The 21,734-nt window shown below is 45.1% G+C and overlaps 1 protein-coding gene across 1 annotated transcript in view; it reads right to left on the bottom strand.

The window, feature by feature from the left end:
- Positions 1-10,140: 10,140 nt before the first annotated feature.
- TSNARE1 (t-SNARE domain containing 1) overlaps positions 10,141-21,734 on the bottom strand; it is a 500,475-nt gene continuing 488,881 nt past the window's right edge. The window contains 4 exon segments of the mRNA XM_089776145.1: positions 10,141-10,596; positions 10,598-10,955; positions 11,567-11,731; positions 11,734-12,013. Of these exon segments, the coding sequence (XP_089632271.1) occupies positions 10,476-10,596; positions 10,598-10,955; positions 11,567-11,731; positions 11,734-12,013 (924 nt within the window). The 3' untranslated portion in view covers positions 10,141-10,475.

The following is a 21,734-nucleotide window of genomic DNA, read 5'->3' as shown; positions in this document are numbered from 1 at the left end:
GGGCGGGGGGCTGGACTCGATGACCTCTCGAGGTCCCTTCCAGTCCTATTATTCTATGATTCTATGATAATTTGGCTCAAGCTGCCAACGGGAAGGTAAGAATTTGTCTTCACTAGAAGTGACAACTATCAGCAGATTTTAGCAATCAGGCATAGCGAGGGTCAATAAAATCAAGCCAGCTACAAGCAATGGAGACGAGACAAAGGGCATGTCTATGGGGAAGATTGATGCTGCCACGGTTGATTTTCTGGGGTTCTATTTAGTGGGTCTAGCGAAGATGTGCTAAATCAAACCCAGAGGGCACCCCCACTGGTGCCGGTACTCCTGTGGCTCACAAGGAATAAGAGAAACTGACAGAAGCATTTGCTCCCGTCAACCTCCCGCTGTGCGAATGGCGATTTAAGATGTGTCGTCTCCAGCTATGCAATTAACATAGCTAAGTTCTGTATCGTAGGTCGACCTTTCGTTTCAGTGTAGACCAGGCTTAGATGAGCCACATTAGGGGCTTGGTCCTGAACCACTGACAACGAGGGAGCAGGAGGAGGTTTCAAGTCTCGTTCAGAGTGGTGGATACTGGGAGATGTAGACAATATTCCTCAGCTGGCTATAGAATAAACTTGAAAGTAGGAATAAGAAATCCTCTGGAAAAGGGCTTATTTTCCGGAGAATCGCGTCTAGACTGGCGCTTTTCTCCGGCTTATCCCCAAGCCGGAAAAAAGCGGCAGCCATGTAAATGCAAATGCCGCGGGGGATATTTAAATCCCCCGCGGATTTGCAATTCCGACTCGTCTCATTAGCATCCCTTTTCCGGAAAGGGATGCCAGTGTAGACGTAGCCTATAGGAATAGTTAAAGGCTCTCAGCGTTCAAAGCAGATTTTCCCCAGTTGTTTAGCAAGAATCCCAATCCAACAACCTCCTCTCCCCCCACAAAAATCTAAAAGCCAAACATAACCCCTATATCTTGAATTGTCTATACTAGTGGGGGATGGGAAGTGATGTTCAAAGTCCTATCCAATCCAATGTAGCCTGGCTGCTTTTCCTCTTCTAAGAGATGTATGTGCCATTGATGCAGAAGGTCCTCTGGGCACTTTTTAAACAACAACCATGCTCTTCTGTTAAGTGCTGGTTTATTCTTTTCTCTGTTTTTTTCAACTCCCCAGTGTCAAAAACATCCTTTTTGTTTGAAAATGAATGTCTCTGGGGATCCAGGGAAAACTGATTTATAAGAGAAAATAAAGCGAAAAGTGCTGAGTTTTGCATCTTCTATGCACTGAACAAGCATGGCACAGTGATAGCTGCACTAACTTCCTACTTTCTGCCCAGGTGTGGGGGATGCAGGAAAAATTCCATCTCCACAGCCCAACCTGTCATTAGAAATCGCTAGACTTCCTAAGAGTTCCTAGTGTGGATATGACTAAAACCAGGAAAACTGTGGTGGAATAGAGAATTTCAATAGACTATTGGTACAGGGGTGACGCACACACTCCCGGGTGTAATAAGATACACTGGGAAAATTGCAGTTCTGCTGGTATAGCTTTGTCTACACTTTTGTCAGCATAGCTTATGGCAGTGAGGCCTTGTCTAAACTACACCCCTTTGTCGGCAGAGGGATGTAAATTAGATGTATCGAAAGTGCAAACGAAGCAAGGATTTAAATATCCTGCACCTCATTTGCATAATGGCAGCCCCCCCTTTTTTTCAAAACGGGGCTTTTTGAAAAAAAGCCGGCAGTTTAGATGGGGCATTTTCGACAGAAATGCCCCGTTTCGAAAGATCCTGTATGTGTAGGAGTATAGGATCTTTCGAGATGGGGCATTTCTGTCAAAAATTCCCTGTCTTAACTGCAGGGTTTTTTTCAAAAAGCCCCGTTTCGAAAAAAAGTGGGGGCTGCCATTATGGAAATGAAGCCTGGGATATTTAGATCCTCGCTTCATTTGCACTTTTGATACCTCTAATTTACATCTCTCTGCCGACAGAGGTGTGTAGTTTAGATGTTAGTGATCAACTTCTTCCCAACTTTGTCCAAAAGAGCTATGCTTGGAAAAAGTCGCAGCATAGATGTGTCCTTAATGACAGCTGTGGTAATGGGTTTTAAGACGCGGACACCTGTTCCATTGGAACTGGATTGAGACCCATCATGTCATTCCCCATAGACCACCAGGCTGACACCAACTGGTAAGAACTCTCAGACCCCCAGCAATTTGGACCAGAATTAAAGCAAACTGAGGAGAGAAAGCTCTGTATTACCACTACCAATATTCTGAGTAATCTGGTCATTCACACAGGGATTTTATTGTTTGTTTTTTGAAGATTTCCATTCTAAGTGACACATTAATCTTGTCAGGGATGGAGAATTCACCACACACTGGATAAACCATCTCACTGGTTAATTACTCTCACCATTAACATTTACATCTTACTTCCACTGAAAGCAGTAGACTGGTAATGAGAGGATCTGAGAATCAGTCTATGACTCTGTCCCAGATGTTCTCCACAGGGATGGTCCTTTACAACCTTACAGGGCAGCTGCAAGGCCAGATAATTTCATGCGCCTGAAGTGCGCAAATACGAAGGCAATGATGAGATCTATTAAGTCGACAGACCGTTGTTTCTCCAGTCTTCAGACATAATACTGTCTTAAAGATACATGCTTTTTTCCCACTAACTGTAGTGAGATCTCCATAGGTACGTGGAGGGCAAAACATTGGCTCCTGGGTTCTAGATGTGATGCAATTGATATTTTTGCTACTATGCAAACAAAGTGTGTGCACAGGCAGTTTAGGGTGTGCTTAAGAACAGCCACTGCACAACCTTTTGTTAGATTCTAATTAGCTTTTAATGGTAAAATGCAAGGAAGGCCTGAGCAAAGTGAAAACCAGACACATTCTCTCTCTCTCTCTCTCTGTAGGCTGCGTTGCCAAATGAGACTGTGGATTGATGTGGCGGGAGCAGTATAATTTTTGGCAGCTGCTGCGAGCATATGGGGACGTTTATTGATGCATGTGGGTACCATGCAGGACAGTACCTCTGAGCCAGGCAGGTGCTGCAGGTATTTCATTGCATCTCTATTCAGCAAAGCCTGAGCACAAAACTGATGAGGAAGCAAGAGATACTCCCCAAACAAGAAGCTTCCATGCTAGACTGTGCTCTGGATTCCTCCCCCAATGACACTAGGAGATTTCTGGTGCAATACCCCTGGAGTTAATCCAATTTCACAGCAATGCAACTCAGTTTGGCTTTCTGGCTCTTTTCTCATCTGTCTGCATGTCCAAAAGTGTTTCTATACTGAGTGTCCAGGATAAATTAAGGAGGAAGTGAATGAAATCTTGTAGAATCTCCACAGACACCAAAGTTAGCCCTCTTCCCCAACCCCACAGCTGTCCTATGGGCAAACTGTTCCTCACAGCCTGACTCGCACAATCCAATCGATGCAGACTGCCCTAGATGGCCTTTTCCTCTCACTTCTGAGTCCTTGATCACTACATTTCCACCTGCTGCAGACTCACAGCTGCAGCTAAGCCCCCTCTCCTTATTGCAGGACCCAGAATTCAGTGGGCTCCAGGAAAGAGGATGTGAACACAACATAAGAATGGCCAGACTGGGTCAGACCAAAGGTCCATCAGCCCTGTATCCTATCTGCTGACAGTGGCCAATGTCAGATGTCCAAAGGACTGAACAGAACAGGGAATCATGAAGTGAGCCCTCTCCTGTCACCCATTTCCAGCCTCTGACAAACAGAGGCAAGAGATACCATTCCTACCCATCTTGGCAGACAGTCACTGATGGATCTAACGTTCATGAATTTATCTAGGTTCTTTTCTTTTTTTTTTTTGAACCCTGTTAAAGTTCTGGTCTTCACAACATCCTCTGGCAAGGAGTTCCACAGGTTGACTGAGCGCTGCATGAAGAAAAAAATGTGGCTAAATGTTACACATATTTCCATAACCATACATACTTCCTGCAAGGGAAAAGAGTATTTTCTCCATGCTGCTTTGAACTCTGAATGATTTGCTGATTTATCTTTATCCTCCATCTTATATCCTGCAATCTTGGTTGCCATTCCTCTGTCTTTGGAGTTCATTAATTAACTTTGCCCAGTCATCCGCAGAAGAGGAATCTTTCTTGCACGTCACAAGGTATTACGTTCTCTCAGAGCCCTGGGCTGACTCCACATCCCTTATTGGTTTGTGGAAAATAACAGCCCCGGGAATCAAATCCATGTTTTCTAAATGACAGTAGTAAAGCAGCTTCTCCAGGCTATCAACTCAGCAGCCTCATTGTTGAGTAACAACAACATGAGAATCTACAGGTCAGGACAGGTTTGAAAAGTCCTTTTTATAGTACATCCCTCAGAGAATCCAAGGAATGACTGAAATGAAGTTGTCATACAACATGAAAATGAATTTTCATCTGAGTGATAAAATAGTGGGCACAGGATAAAATTCCTAAATCAACACACGTATCAAAGCCATGTGAAAGTGTCCATGTCTGTGGGCACAATCACATGCAATTTGTTTAATAATGGCAGGATTTTCTTCAGAGTAATAACCTTGCCTACACTAGGGAGTTATTTTGAAATAATAAGCGGAGAGTCCACACTACCACGCCCGTTCTTTCAAAATAAGGGGCTGGTTATTTCAAAATCACAACGCCTGCTTTCCACAAGGAATAGGGCCTATTTCAAAATAGTTATTTCAAAATAGTGGTAGTGTGGATGCTCCACTGCTGCTATTTTGGAATAATTACTCCCCAGAGTCATTCTGCCTCGGACTAATTTTGAGGCTTCCCTGTAGCGGGGACATGCTATTTTGGGAGTTATTATTTCGAAATAAGTTATTTTGAAATAGTTTCCTCGTGTAGACATGGTCACATGGTTTCTTTTAATCTACAGTCTATTTTCTGAAAGCACTCATGTCATGTTTTCAACTCTTTCTCTGCAATGCTAAGGGCTGGAAGCTTACTTTTTTGGTTAAAATGAAAAACCAAGTTTCTCATTTTGTCAGAGGCAACAGGAAAAGAATCACTTGAGTATTCCCTGTTCTGTTTACTCCCTCCGGAGCACCTGACATTGGCCACTGTTGGAAGAAAGGATCCTGGGCTAGATGGAGTTTAGTTCTGACCTAGTATGGCCATTCTTATATTCTAATTCTGTGGCTCCAGATCTTGCTTGAACACGAGGTTCAAGATATGATGATGAGACCGGGCAACACTGCTAGCATTGTGGCTGTCAATCACTGCAATATCTAGGCATGAATTTCCCCCAAATGCTTTATAAATGGGAACAAAATAAAACCCTGGAGATATTATTATTACCATCACTGAAGGCCCCATACACATGGGACTAATTGCATTTTACTACTAATTGCATTTTACTACTGTCATGCGCTTCTCATGAACCCACTCACCTATGGCTGGTTGGTTCATATTTGAAAATGCTGCTTGATGACAAAGTGCTATTTTTCTACAGCGATTCTACATGCTGTCCTCTTTGGCCTGCTGCACTCCCCTCTCCAGGCCCTGCTCCCATGACCTAGACCTGAACAAACTTTCTTAACCCTCCCCTGTGTATTTAAAGGAATCTGCAGCATTTCTTTGTGCAGTCTCACCTGGCCTCAGCTCCTGCGCTGTTCTCTAGGCAACATGATGCAGAGCCTTGGTTTCTGGCTCCTCCCCAGCTTCATCAGGTCTAGCAAACCAATCCCCCATGCCCATGCTTGGCTGTATGGGGAGTGCAGGGGAACAAGAGATGGGGAAGGCAGGGCTCAGCGGGGCAGGGTGGCAAAATAAAGTAGTTGGCTGCAGCAAAACGATTTTCGGGAGATGGGATCAAGTGCACCTCCCACCAAAGGTAATGGAGATGCTCAGCAGAGCAAAGATCAGGCCAGGCCTTAAGTAAGATTTATGTCCCTAAATGTAGCCATCTAAAAAAATGTACCCAAAGCAGAACAGCTTCTGGATGCAAAGATTTTTTATGAGAACTTAAGAACGGCCAGACTGGGTCAGAACAAAGGTCCATCTAGCCTAGTATCCTGTCTTCCGACAGCGGCCAATGCCAAGTGCCGCAGTGGGAGTGAACAGAAACAGATAATCATCAACTGATTCCTCTCCTGTCATCCATCTGCAGCCACTGACAAAGAGAGGCTAGGGATACCATTCCTATCCATTCTGGCTAAAAATTATTGATGGACCTAACCTCCATGAATCTATGAGTATTTTTTTTAACTCTGTTAAAGTCCTGGTCTTCACCACATCCTCTGGCAAGGAGTTCCACAGGTTGACTGTGCACTGCACGAAGAAAAACTTCATTTTGTTTGTTTTAAACCTGCGACCTATTAATTTCATTTGGTGACCCCTACGTTATGAGATAATTATTTCCTTGTGACACAGTCTGAATATGGCCTGTACTTTATGATCCACCCGACACTGTGATCTCACAGTGTTGGGGCCTGTGGGCAGGTGAATGAGAAGTTTGTAATGTACATCTAAACCCTTGAGAAAGAAACAGTAAAGAACCAACAGTCTTTTCTGTAAGCTACAGGGACGATGTCTAGTTGGTGATACCAGTTTTGGACTCGCGCCAGCATGGTTAATTACATTCCATCAGCGTAAATCCCCCTGCTGTTTCAACTAGATATGGTATACTTCTTTTCTTCCTTCACTAAACTGTTCTCTAATGGTGGTTTGTGATAGTGGAGTCTGATCTAACCATCATTATAGCCAGTGGGAGACTTACCCTGAAACAGTTGCTATGTTTCATTTCCAAGAGGGATGAAATTCCCGTGCTGGTAGAAATGATCTCTATGTCTAGTTTAAAGAGCAATTTGTAAAATGCTTTGTGATCCTTAGAGAGGAAGGAAACTATCAGAAACAGAAGATCATCACAAATGCGTTCATTAAATATATATATATACATTTTAAGTGCCTGCTGTTTAATACATTACAAATGTATCAATAAATGTAAACTCCCAGCTTTTTATGGTAAATGATCAGTATAATATGTAAACATCATTGTTGTGCAGTGATGTTAAAGTGTGTTACGCTCCAAAGGAACGTACTTGGTTCATTAGATGTTTATGAATATAAGGGGAGGGGAAGAAAAGGAAAGAAAATACTTTACGGAGCAATCTGAAAGATGCTTACGCCACAGAAAATAATATAATCTGTACAACAAGAGGGAATAAAAGAAACAGAGAGTGTTTCTCTTTGACACGGAGGACCCTTTACACCACTCTGACAGCCAAAACAGACCTTAAAGTGGGGGTATATTGCATTTATGATCCCTTTAAGGCGCCTTTATGCTGTTAAGAGTGGTTTAAAGCTTCCTGAGTGTAACTGTGAATAAGACCACAATGCAGCACTAATAACTGACTTAACCAAAGTCATTCAGTGAAGGTGAATCCTTTCATGCATCAAGCTATTTCAAATAACTGCCTTCTGGTTTTCAAATGTTAACATGGATTCTGAGATCAACAGAAGCATTGGGGCATGGGATCTATAGCTAAGTACCATTTGGTTTTTGACTTAACTCTTTGTAGTAGATAAAAAAAACAACTGGGATTCTAGCAAGACTTTGTTATTGAACTGTGGTCATTCTTCCCCAGCATTTTATTTGGTTATTACTTCAATGGAGATTTTAGATCCATTTATCCTTTGTATGGGTAGAGTGTGGCATTATTCTTAACAGCGGCGGATATAGGGCAGGGTGAGCGGGGCGGCTGCCCCGGGCCCCGCGCTTCAATGGGCCCTGCGGACGCACCCCACACACACTATTTCCGGTCGGCTGCTGCCGAAACGCATGAGCGAAATGCTACTTCCGGTCGGCTGCTGCTGAGGTGCATGCACAAAATGCTACTTCCGGTCGGCTGCTGCCAAGGCGCACGCACAAAATTGTGCCTCCCTGGGCCCCGCGGTGCAGCCCTGGGCCTCGCAAAATTATCATCCGCCCCATATTCTTAATAAACTGATTTGGTGATTTCACTCCCTCACACTGGACTATGGATTGGAATGGGAGGAAACCAATTCAAGCACAAAAACAAGGGGCTGTCCAGTGGAACTGAAAGGTGACAAATTCAAAACCAATAAAGGGAAATCGTTTTTTCGCACAACATATAATTAGCTTGTGGGCTCTCATTGGCATGTGATGTTGCTGAGGCCAAATATGTGGCAAGATTCCAAGAGGGATTGGACATGTATCTGGATAACAAGAATACTTAATGCAAACAAAAAGGTTTGGAAGGGATATTAAACCTCAGACTTAGCGGCATAAGCCATTCTCTTAATATTAGGGAGCAGGACGAGCCGGAGAAGGGCAGGATATCCCACATCTGCCACTGTGGGGTTTCTTGCCCCTTCCTTTAAAGCAGTGGTTTCCAAACTTTTTTTTCATGACCCAGTTGAAGAAAATTGTTGATGCCCATGACCCAACATAATTTGACTGGAGTGTGGGCTCCGGGATGGGGCTGAGGAGGAGAGCTTTTAGGTGTAGGAGGGGACCCAGGCTTTGGGGTGAGGGCTGGGGAAGGAGGGTCTGACCTTGAGTGGCTCCCAGGCAGTGGTACAGCAGGGGTGCTAAGGCAGCTTCCTGCCTGTGCTAGCACCGCAGACCATGCTGCTCCCCGGAAACAGCCAGCAGCAAGGTCCCAGCCAATAGGAGCTAATGCTCGGGGTAGGGGCAGTGCGTGGAGCCCTGTGTGCTCTCCCTCAAACCTAGGAGCCGGGCCTGCTGCCGGCTGCTTCTAGGGCACAGCGCATTCTGCAGTGCCAGGACAGGTAGGCAGTTGCCTTAGCGCGCCCACTGGTCACCTGATCCCCCTGCAGCAATGAGACCCAGGGCCCGACATTCCATGACTCAGTCCTGAGTTGCGACCACTAGTTTGAAAACCTCTGCTTTGAAGCATCTGGTGTTAGTCTCCACTGGAGACAGGATGCCAAAGTACATGGACCTTGCGTCTGGTTTGATATGTCATAGTGCAAATCTCCAGGGATATCATTCTCTGGAGCCACATGATGTTTTCAGTCTTTTCTCGAAAACCAAGAGGCCTAGAAATGTCGGGTTTTTAAAAGGAAAACTCAGGGGCTCACATATTACTCAAGAGCTGGGGTTTTCAGAAAAACACATAAATATCATGAGTTTTGTGACAAAAGGGGTGCAAGATGACAACACTGAACTGTACTGTTGAGTACAGTAAAACTTGTGTTATCCAGCATGCTCAGGGATTAGGGTGTTCCAGTTATCTAAAAATTCTGGTTATCTGAGGGTCCCATCAATCTGGGAAAAAACAATGGACAATAATAGTAAAACTCGAGTTTTTAATATTGGTAGTTTTGTAGTGTGAGGCTGTTGGTCTCACATTTCTATTTTGCGTTAAAATATACCTATCACCATATATTTTTTATATCTCATAGAACTGGAAGGGACCTTGCACAATCATCTAGTCCAGTCCCCTGCCCTCATGGCGGAACCAAGTAACATCCCTGACAGATTTGCTCCAGAACCAAGTAACATTCCTGATAGATTTGCTCTAGATCCCTAAATGGCTCCCTCAAAGATTGAGCTCACAACCGTGGGTATAGTAGGCCAATGCTCAAACCACCAAGCTACCCCTCCCCCCGATTTGTACTTCTTAAATAAAAAATTGTTAAGTCAATCATGTTAAGCCAGGCCTGTGCGCCTGAAGATGTGACAGTATTGTGGGTGGGGGTAATGCTGGTTAACAAAGTTTTCTGGTGAACAGAGTGCTGGATAACAAAGGTTTCACTGTATTATGTTCCTAAATGTCTCATTCAATGGTACATTGTGTGTCATTAAACACAAAGCTGGTGAAGGGTTGGGACAGACTGAAGGGGGTATGAATGGAATGCTGTGTGTTTATATTTAGAAAACAAACTGTCTTATTTACTCATAAAAGAACTCTCCCAGGTATTAATAAATCAACAAACACAATCCAAATAGCAGTAAGAGCTCCATCCTGCACCTACCAATATCAATGACAAATTTCTCTTTGACATCAATGGGAGGAGGATTAGGCCTTAACTTTTTACAGCCTTAGAAATGATTTCTTCTGTTTTTTAAACCTGTTTCTAAAAATGTTTCCGGAAAAGAATAATATCAATGGGCGACAGACTCTTAAGAGTAAAGATAAATATGAACAGAGTTTATTTTATATGTTTTCGATTTCTGTAAGAAAAATATCTTTCACAATAAAAAGAACCGATACAAAATTGTTTCTCATAAATGGGCAATGCTGCTGGTTATAAAAAAGAATAATATCCTGTCCTATACCAGGCAACCAAAGAAGTCTATATGTAGAATATAACAGAGACTCGTGGCCCACTAAAAAAGAGCTACTGTAGCATTGACTGTGATCTACAAAACATGAGGAGGAATTTTTTACTCCCCATAAAACATGTTTGTTTTAGAGAATTGTCCTTAAAAACTACAAAAATGACTGCTGAGAAGAGTCGGTGCTTCTATTTAGATCTCCTCTTCGACTTTCAAGATCATTCCTGAGAACACCTCGATCTCAGGGTGCCCCACAGACTCGCCACCAGCAATCCAGGAGAGCAGACGGGCAGAAGTCCCAGAGGTGCAGTCTGTCTGCCAGCCTCTTGTTCTGTTCCACCAAGTTCTCCAAGATGAGGTTCTGCTGAATCATGAGAGAACTCTGCTGCTGGTACCAGGAGGACTAGAGGGTGCTTTGCTGCAGATGGGCATCCATCAGCTGCTTCTCAAATTCGGAGGCGCCGTGCTTGTGCTTCGGATGCTGGGCAGCCTGGGAGGACCTTCTCCCAGGGGCAGCCCGCCACTGCATCTGTGGGGAGGAAGGTGAGGAGGGAGAGGAAGCTGAGGTGTGCAGTGCCCCCCGCTGCTCTAACACATCTGTTTCAGCTGGCAGAGGCATTTCAATGGTCCTCAAAGGCACCCATGTGCAACTGGGCACTTCCTCCTCCTCATCTGTGAGGGATCAAAATATCAAAACTTGAGTTCTTTACACATCAGCAACATAGAAAGCAGCCCCTCCACTTAGTGCGCTAAAGGGATGATGTGTGCTGTGTGGGTGTGCACGTGAGCCTAGGAAGGGGGCATTCGTTTGACTGCGTGCATGCGGATGTCTAAATAGGTCTCATGCTTTGTATTTGTGAACCAGGGGGAGAGCTCCCTGTCTCTCACTCATGTCATTGTTTCATCTGAAATGCTAGGTGATAAGGTCCTGGGATGGTCAAATTCCTCGTGTCTTGTAGACGATTTCTTGCTTTGCAGGGTGAATTCCTTTGAGTAACTCCAAGGAGACATCCCTGACCTTGCGGACAGGGGTGAAACGTAAGACTCCACGAACCAAGCAGTTGTGTGAGAGGTTCTATGCATTTGGATCTGAGATTTCATTTGCAGTTCTCTCCTGCCATAGGGTTGGCTGTGGCAATCTAACATTGCCATGGTTATCATTCCACAGCCACCAAAGATTACCTCACAGAAAAAGGCTCCATGCCCTCCCCTCTTCCCTCAGCTTCCCCCCAGGCTGCTAGACTGTGTGGATGGGATGAATGGTTTTGCTTGGGATTCTTTACCTGACTGAAGCTGAAGAGTTATGTGAGGGCCATCAGTGTGCAGAACATCACCACCACCACCACCACCATCTTCTTGCTGTGCCACCACTCTGCCCTCAGCCTCTTCAACAGCCTCCGCCTGCCCAATCAAAGGGCTTTTCAAAATCCGCACCAGGACTCCCTCGACGAGCGACTCATCTGCATGAGCTTCTTCTTGGTGCGCCTCTTCATGTCATCCCACCTCCTCCAGAGGTCCCGGGTGGTCCTGGGGGACCTGCCCACGGCATTGACCTTCCTGGCTATGCTGCGTCATATCGTCTCCCTCTCTGGCTGGCTCAGGTTGACTCTCTCACTCCTGTAGAGCCTGGCGTGATTTCTGGTCACCTCTGCCACCAAAATCTCAAGCTCTTCAGGAGAAAATTTTTCCTTCCGCATCCGGGGGCCAGCAGCCATTTTAAACCTGCTCCTCTTGCAAAAAAACAAAGAAGAACAACAACAACAAAAACCACGAAAGAGGAAGAGGCAATTGGATACTGGATTCTCATCAGGAGCACCACACACCGAAACACTGCCACGAAGCCTTCCGACCTTAATCTTCTACGGATTCTAGGCAATACATGCGCCATGTTGATGCTGGTCCATGCCTGCTCGCGCACGAGGACAGAATGCAGCAAAGTAAACAGCGTCACTGCTAACAACGACAGTGACTAACAAACCGGTATTGCTACTGGAGTGCTGGAAAGGAGGAGACACGAAGATAGAAACCTTAGCTGGTGCAAATTGGTGCATCTCTGTGGACTTCAATGCAGTTATGCTGATTTACACCAGCTGAGGATCCGGCTCTGTGTTTAATCACTAGCTTGGAGATAACCGAGTAACTCCACTGAAGTCAAACTGGTACAGGTGTGAGGAACACCAGCCTCACTGTACAACCTCAGGCTCCGCTTCACACACAGCTAGAAAGCCCCATTTTTCTCTAGCCGCAGGTTTACACTGTGTACGTCCAATGACTTGAGGAGAGTTACTCCCGAATTATACAAAAGAGAATCGCCCTCCTTGAATCTGACCCTGATCTCACGTGCATTTTAACAACAGTTTAACCCCCTTGACTCCACAAGAGACGCTCCTTCTTTACAACGACTGACATCGCAAGCAAGCCTAGAGAGTCTGCATGTTAGACATTCGGCTGCTTAAAAAGGCAGGCTAACAGCATCAGATGGTAAGAATCATGCAAACAAGAGACAAAGGAGATTTGGGGACAGATTCACTGATATAGCCTGGTGGGCATAACACTGCTGTGTATCTGGTTTAGGTGGGTGGTTACACAGGGTTTGTAACTGCCTTGACTCACTAGAGTTACACAAAATACCTGGAGATATAGGCTCATTATAGCATCTTGAGCACTCCTTGCCAATGTAGAATTAATCCCAGAAAGGTCTGTTCTTCAGTTACATTGCTGGGACTACAGTTAGCAGGTACAACTCCATAGAAGTCCGAATGTCAAACTGAGCAATTCAGTAGGAGGGGGTGTACATTTGTCAGGGAATGGATGTAACTGTACCTTAGACCAATTTGGCAGTCAGAGGAAAGGGGATGTAATGATGAACAAGACAGAAGAGGGGATGTAGAGAGAAAAGCAATAGAAGATTCAAGATAGAGTGGGGGTAGGATGTGTCAGGGGAATGGGATGAGTTATCCGCAACCTCCTCGCTGGCAGCTTTTCTTGCTACAGCTTTCTCTTTGGGCCCTTCTGTACATGAGTAACTATTTCTTAAAACTTCACAAATTGCACCTGCTTTCTCATCAAGCTATAGGTAACTTTAATCACAGCATCTTTTTATCACTGTTAATTCTGGTCCACTGGATGTCACACTTCCTTCTAGGAGATTAGTGTCCAGCTATGTAGGTTTCTGCTGCTTTGTAAATTACAAAGAGGGCATGTCTACACCAGCAAAGTAGTTCCAGATAACTAAATTCAAAATAATAACTCCCAAAATGACTATTTCGAAATAAGCTTCTTCCCACAAGAAAGCAGGAGTACAGATTTTGAAATAACTAGCCTGAAATAACTAGGCTTGGTAGTGTGGATGCTCCACTTATTATTTTGAAATAAAGGGGGGGGCGTATTTTGAAATAACTCCCTAGTGTAGACCAGAGCAGAGTGTATTATGGGATGGAGGGCATTGCTTTGCCTATAACTTGCACTTTGCATAAATAAGCGCAACTAAAGTCAATTAAATTTACACTTGTGTAAAAATTGTGCAAGTGACAGGAGAATAGGGCCCAAATGAATCATTGTTGATTTACACTGGTTTAATTGAACCAAACTGTCTCTGGATCTGTGAAAATTTTATAGAACACAACATTCAAAAAGAAAAAAAAAGTAACTTAATGAATGTAGTATTTTAATGGCTCTGTTTTATTTTAAGAGTGTTACTAATATACCTAAATAGTCACCAATTTTAATTTAACAAACAAGTTACAGCCTCTGCTTAAAAAATAGGGGACATATCAGCTTTTAATTCTGCATGTGTCTCTGTAATGGGTTACTTTGTCAGATTCTGCACCACAATCAGTGGGGAAACAATCAGTTCCCCTCTTTTTGTACTGTCACATAATATGAAAAGCAGAAGGAGGGTGCTGGAAATTAAAAAGTAGCAATAGCAAAACTGATACTATGAAGAATCCTTAGCACTCACACAGCATGTCACATTTATCAAAGAGCAGCACAAATATTAGCAGACTGATCCTTACAACAGCCTTATTAGGTAGGCAAGTATGTTTGCATAAATACAGAAAAAAATATTTCTTTATGCTGTAAGGAATCCTCTTGGGGAGTTCTGTGATACTGGTACATTATTAGGTTTTTTTCAAATCTATATAATAGATTGGAGAGGAATATCACTATCAGTTATACAAGCTAGGAGATGAACAATCAAATTTCATGATTCAGGAGGTGGTGCCTACACTGCTCCATCTTGCGCAAAAACCCCTTGCGCAAAAATGGCAGCTCATTAAGTATCGCCGCACCTCATTTGCATACGTTCTTGAGCAAGAGAGTGCAATATAGACATAGACTAGGCGTCAAACAATGAACGAGATGAGATCATAGAATCATAGAATACTAGGACTGGAAGGGACCTCGAGAGGTCATCGAGTCCAATCCCCTGCCCTCATGGAAGGACCAAATACTGTCTAGACCATCCCTGATAGACATTTATCTAAATGTTTTAGATAAATGACATTTATCTAAAAGATACTAGAGGCTGGCAGATGGATTGATATTCTGATATGAATAGAGAAGAGACTTGGGTTTTCGTATTCGTCAAATAATTTCAGTTCCTCAACAGGTTGCTTATTTAGGACGCCAGTACTTAGGCCCACTAACAGGGGTGGCAGCTGCCTCGGGGCCCAGCGATTCATAAGAGACTGGGGCTCCTGGATGCTGTTGCTACTCTAGGAGTGGCGGTGGCAGTAGCTGAAGTCCTTGACTCTGGGTGGCTCTCAGGGCTGGCTCTTTCCAGTCTCGTTCCGTCCATCTTAGGCCGTGCGCCTTCTAGCAGCGTGGAGCCAGGCCCACCCTCCCCACCATCCCAGCAAGACTGTGCCCCCCTTTCCAATAATCGCAAAGAGGCACCTAAATTAGACACAAATCCTACATCAATGAAGTCATTTCAAAACTGTCCTCTGATTTCAGGATCACGATTTTAGGAAGGTTTTAACACCAAGTATCTGGTTTGCATATGAAATAGCTTGCACCAGAAAAAGAGCTTAAAAATAACAATGGGTTTCAATGGGCCTGATTCTCATTTAGCTTCTGGTGTGTCTACATGGACATTTGGGTATGTCTAGACTACATGGCTCCGTCGACGGAGCCAAGTAAACTAGTTTACCTGACATAGTCAATGAAGCGGGGATTTAAATAAGCTCTGCTTCATTAAAATAAAAATGGCCACCACGCTGTGCTGACAATCAGCTGATCCGGCACAGTATGGCAGTCCAGGCGCAGATCGGTCGACAAGGGAAGCCTTTGTCGACCACTCCCTTATGCCTCCTGAAACAAGTTGGCAGCAAGCTGAGGCATTGCACTGAGTGTCCTGCACACTAGCACTTCCTTAGGTGTATCTACACAGCAGAGTTATTTAGAAATAGCTGTCATTATTTTGAAATAACAATGCGAGCGTCTACACAACCATTCTGTTTTTTGAAATAAATTCGAAATAACGGACAGCTTATTCCGACTTCTGTAAGCCTCATTCCATGAGGAATAACACCTATTCCAAAATAGCTATTTCAAAATGGCAGTAGTGTGGACGCTCCACTGCTGCTATTTCAAAATAGCTCCTCCCAGGGCCATTCAAAGTAATTATTCCCCAGTACCTCCCGGGCCTAATGACATCCAAAGCTAAGTACCGGACACTTATAGCACACTCTTATTAGCTTCATTTTTCCCGGACACTCTGAGGGTATGTCTACACTACCACCCTAGTTCGAACTAGGGTGGCTAATGTAGTCATTCAAACTTGCAAATGAAGCCCGGGATTAAAATATCCAGGGCTTTATTTGCATGTTCCTGGGCGCCGCCATTTTTAAATGCCCGGTAGTTCAAACTCCCTGCCCGCGGCTACATGCGGCACGGGCTAGGTAGTTCAAATTAAAGCTCCTAATTCGAACTACCGTTACTCCTCCTGAAATGACAAGATTTATTTTTCTTCTCTTTCCGCCCCATCCCCTCTTTTTCTGCTATTTATTTGTACCTCTGGACCCTTTGCTCCATTCATCTGAAGAAGTGGGTTGTGCCCACGGAAGCTCAGGATACCATCTATATTTTTTGTTAGTATCTAAGGTGCTACAAGACCATTCATTGTTTTTTAAGTTTTCTGAGCTAATAAGTACAGGTTGAACCTCTCTAGTCCAGCACTCAACGGTCTGGCAACCCCCGCGGTCAGGCATGATTTTAGTTCACTGGATGTCCACTTATCATGTGTGTGGCCAAGTTTCCCACGGCCCCATAATATTTGTTTACGGCCCCCAGTCCTGGCTCTCAGTGTTCTGTGCTGTTGTTTAGCTCGAATATCTTCGAAGACCCAAGCGAGTAGTGCAAGGGTTGGTAATGCTGCTAGACAATACTGACCTCCTGTGGTCCTGCAAATTCTCTGGTTTGGCACCGGTCAGGTTCCAAGGATGCTGGATTAGGGAGGTTGAACCTGTACTATTTCTGTACCTCCTGAGCATATCCAAAAAGCAAAGCTGGATTGGGGGCTGAGTCAGTTTATTGAACATAAATATCCATGTGGAAAGAAGACACACGTTCACCCATGCACGTAGATATGCACCGCACACCCACTCACGTGTATAAGACGTCATACTGCATAAACTCTGATCTTCTATCAGCATCAAAGACATGAAGTCCACAAATGCTCTAGCTCTGACGATTTACCTGGCATTGCCTGGATTTGGCCTGGGAATGGGGGGAGCACAATGACTGGGGGGAGGACTGTGGAGGCCTCCTGCTGGTGCTCCTGGGGATTGGGGTGGAAAGCAGCATGGAGGCCTCCTGCCAGCTTTCCCCGAGCTTGGGTCCAGAAGCAGAGGAGGGAATGGCACGGAGACCTCCCAGCGGCACTCCCTGGGCCTAAGCCTGGGGAAAGAGAGGGATTCAGGCCAGCCCCAGCGGCACTCCCTGGGGCTGGTGTGACCACGATGAGCAGCCTGGTGGTGTTGTGGGGGTTCACCTGTGGATCCTGAGGAGGGGGAGGCTGTGCTGCCCCCAGGGCACAACGATAGGGGCTTCCCTCCAGTCTGGCGCTGGGGGTAAGGGCTGGGGGGAAGTGTTTGAGGGGGGGCAATTAGCTGGGACAAGAAGGTGAGCCCCATCCTCAGCTGGCCACTTCCTTCCTGCTGTGGCCGTCCCCAGTGGTCACTCTGCTGTACAGCTGTCCCCACACTCGCTGCTCCCAGTGGAGGCTGTGCAGTATCGTCCCCCTCAATCAGGCCCTTCCCTTTTCGTGTCATGGAAAACAATCACATTCCAGACACTTCCTGTTTTCCTGGCACAACCAAATACTGACCTTGCTTTAAGCAAGGAGAAGAGGAAGCTGCCTACCATAATTGGGGGTCCTAGCTGTTACCATTGAGGAGTTCTTGAACGAATGGTCTCGCAGAAAGACAGATGGACTCACAGACAGATGCCTCTAAAAAGATCACCCCGACTCAGGAGATATTGACTTCACTATGGGCTGGCCAACGCACCTAACTTTATTTAGCCATCTGTTTCCTGCAGGTGTCTGGTTGGTTTGCTAGCACTACTAAGGGTTGATGCCATGACCATTCTTTATAAAAGGTTATTTTCCTAAATATGCTACCATGAGAAATTTCGTTCACATAAAGCTGCTACATACTGTTGTCACTATGCCTGTTATGCATCTGTCTGAATTCACTCTTGGCCTGAGGTAACAGACTGCAACTCATTGGCATCTTCTGCTATAAAATCTATACAGTACATTTATCTCACGAGGACACAGAATCATTTGGGCCAAAACATGCGATGGACAAAGTTTGTCCTTGTACACATACCACTGGCCAGGATTCAGAAAATTAAGATGATTAAACTAACACCTCTCTACAGAAATCATTTCCCTGGAGAGTCCGAATGAAAAGCTTTTTAGGTGCAATCAGAATTTTCCTGCAAAATGGCACCTTAGCACTCACGCAAACCCATCAGAAAGCCCTAAACAATCCTACGCCCGATAAATATTTGATCACACAGATCCATTGTTTAGAGAAAAAGATGGGTTTAAATAAATGTTATGGCTCAGACCTTGCCAAGGTTAAATTCTTGCGTTCACTCATCTCATTTATCACTTGAACTGCAGCTGACTCGAATACTACTTCCAGTGGTGAGCTGCTATTTTGTAATGGGCTGTATTAAAATAAAATAAAACACATATACAGACAGAAGCGGCTTCAGAATAAACCGCTCTCAGATCTGTAATCTCAGCCTTTCATCCGTAGCCACTGGAGGAGAAAGCACACTTTTTATCAGGACCACCTGCACCAACTTATTTGCCATTGGACATTAATGCACCATGCAGTTTAATTGTCAAAAGACATTGCCCATATCAAAATATCTTGTGGTTCACAGCATGTTGCTACAATAAAGAAGTGTAAGAGGAGGCAGGAACAGCAGACAAGGAGTGGTGGGAAGGTGTAGCCACTCAAGGCATGGGATCATTCATTTATCGTGTGTTGTACAATGTTATGATTAACACATGCGCTATGTCAGATATAATAATTTTGTGCTAAATAGACGTAAGTTGTAGGACTATGCAACCTGGACTTCCCTGGTCCAGCACCCTCAGGACCTGTCTGGTCTCCAATCAAGGATTTTACCAGACCAGGGGAGGTCAACGCCAGCCCCACTGCTGCCACTTTCACCAAAAGGGCAGGTACTGATGGAGTGGGGATCGACAGCGCTTGGGGGGAAAAAGTGCCGTAGGGTGGCACTCCTTGCCCCTGGCCTCAGCTGCCCCACCTCTTCTGCTGAGTACCTCCTGACCCCACACCTCTCCCTTAGGTTGACCACCACAAGTAAGCAATCTGTGGTGCACTGGGAGGGCAGGGAAGGAGTTATGGAACACAGGCTTTTCCCCATGAATGCTGCCACCCCAGTGCACCCGCGGATGCCAGACAATAGATGTTTCTGGATGAGGGAAGTTCACGTTATAGAGGTCCAACTTGTAGATCACAGATTGATCAGTAGCTAGAAGGGCTAAGTACACCTTAGGGTTGCGTCTAGACTGGCATGATTTTGCACAAATACTTTTAACTGAAAAGTTTTTCCGTTAAAAGTATTTAACTTAAGAACATAAGAACGGCCATACTGGATCAGACCAAAGGTCCTTCTAGCCCAGTATCCTGTCTGCCGACAGAGGCCAGCACCAGGTGCCCCAGAGAGGGTGGACCGAAGACAGTGAGCAAGCGATTTGTCTCCTGCCATCCCTCTCCAGCCTCTGACAGACAGAGGCCAAGGACACCATTTTATCCCCTGGCTAATAGCCTTTTATGGACCTAACCTCCATGAAATTATCTAGCTTCTCTTTAAACTCTGTTATAGTCTCTGTTGAGCAAGAGAGCATCTATACTGGCATGTGCCTTTGTGCAAAAGATTTGCTTTTGCGCAAAAGCATCCATGCCAGTGTAGATGCTCTCTTGTGCAAGAAAGCTCCAATGGCCATTTTAGCCATCGGGCTTTCTTGAACAAGCAATTAACTTGTCTGTCTACACTGGATCTCTTGCGCAAGAATACTTGCACAAGAGGGCTTATCTCTGAGTGGGAGCGTCGGAGTATTTGTGCAAGAACCACTGATTTTGTACAGTACAAAGTCAGTGTTCTTGTGCAAATACTCGCGGCCAGTCTAGACAGGCGGCAAGATTTTGCACAAAAGTGGTTGATTTTGCGGAAAATCTTGCCAGTCTAGATGCAGCCTAGGTATCTAGATAAGTGGAACTGAAACACTAGAGCTATAAGATGAGACTTGCAAGTTTTAGATTAGCCATACTAGTCCCTAGTTTAAGAAATGCTGACATAAGCAAGTGACCAAAGAATGGTCTTATGCTACTAAATTATGGGGAGAAAGGTACCAATGGGTGGTATTGCAAAAATTAACTGTCAGAGTAATTTCGTCTTCAAGGCACAGGCACAGAGTATTATCAGAATCAAAAGATAAAAGAAGGTTGCCAGAGTGGGTAAGATGAGTTCCCTTTGGGAATACTCCTTCAGGAACCAGGAAGCCTCTACCGATGATCAATTGGCAAGGAATCCATCAAACCTTATGACTATTGTTAAGGATGTGAGTTTGACTATAGCTGTAGCTTGTGCATAGGTTTTTAGAGGGTTTCCATATGCTTGGGTAATCATAACCTTAGTGGTAACTTTAACAAAACATAAAACAAACTAGACCACGGACTTGCCAATGTATGTATGTGTCTTTCTGTGTTCCTAGAGACTCTAACTCTGATGCAAGTAGCAGAGGTCACTTTCACTTGGATAGCCTTGAAACCGCGACTGCCAGAACTGAACCCAGGATGGTGTGATGCAGCATCACCAAATCCACTTTACAGAAAATAAAAGGCTAGAAAGGATTCAGGTTCGCAAAAGGGGGAAAGACACTAGAGCAGCGGTGGGGGAACCTTTTTTGGGTCAGGGGCCACTGACCCACAGAAAAAATAAGTTGGGGGCCGCACACAAGTGAGAAGGGGGGAATATCCCTTCACTGTGGCCCCTTATTGGGAAGAAGAAAGACATTCCGCTACATTCCCTTGCATATCTGAGCCTGGGTGGGGGAGCAGGGAGAGTCAGCCTAGTAGATTGTGAGCTCCAGCTCTGGGGGAACAGCAGAGCGGTTGGAGCACCAGCATGGGGTACCCAATGTTGGGGGTGGGGGGGAGGCTGAGCCTTGGAGGCCAGATCCAGGCACGCTGAGGGCTGCATCTGGCCCCCAGGCCTGAAGTTCCTCCCCACCCCTGCACTAGGGCATGTAGAGGCATCCTTAAAAGAAGGATTTTTACCTACATTACACAAATGAGGAGGGTCAGTGCAAGTGAACAGCTTGTTCAAGGTAGCTGTGATTATTACAGGAATTCCTGTCACAGGGTATGTCTACAGAGCAAAGTTATTTTGAAATAACAGCCGTTATTTCAAAATAACTTAACCACAGCCAAACCGCTATTTCAAAATTAATTCAAAATAGCACAGCGCTTATTTTTAATTTGGTAAATCTCATTCCTCGAGGAATAATGCTAAATTTGAAATAACTCTCGAATGGCAGCCTGCAGAAAGTGAAGCCAGGCTTGCAGCAACATGTCCACGAGAAGCACCAGAGTGCCCAGGGGCAGCTCCGCTTCCATGTTGCAGAGTGCTGTGGTGTCCTGAGCGAGGGCAACCAGAGCATGCAGAGACAAAATGCTTTGCTGTCCCTCATTGAGGCTCTCGGGGGGGGGGGGGAGGGGGGCCTTTAAGCACAGGCCTCAGATTGCCTCAGGCAGCAGCCACACAAAGTAACTCGTGACCTGATGTCCTGCCGGACCTGGTTCCGGCTGGCCTTAAATGCGATTCAGCGTCCACTCGGTGTGGACGCACTACAGTGTCTTCTCAACATATCATAATGCAGTCTCATGGATGAAGAGA

The sequence above is a fragment of the Pelodiscus sinensis genome, chromosome 2 (assembly GCF_052426305.1).
Source record: "Pelodiscus sinensis isolate ZL-2025 chromosome 2, ASM5242630v1, whole genome shotgun sequence".
Taxonomy (NCBI): Eukaryota; Metazoa; Chordata; order Testudines; family Trionychidae; genus Pelodiscus; species Pelodiscus sinensis.
This window is presented reverse-complemented; position numbering and strand designations above follow the sequence as displayed.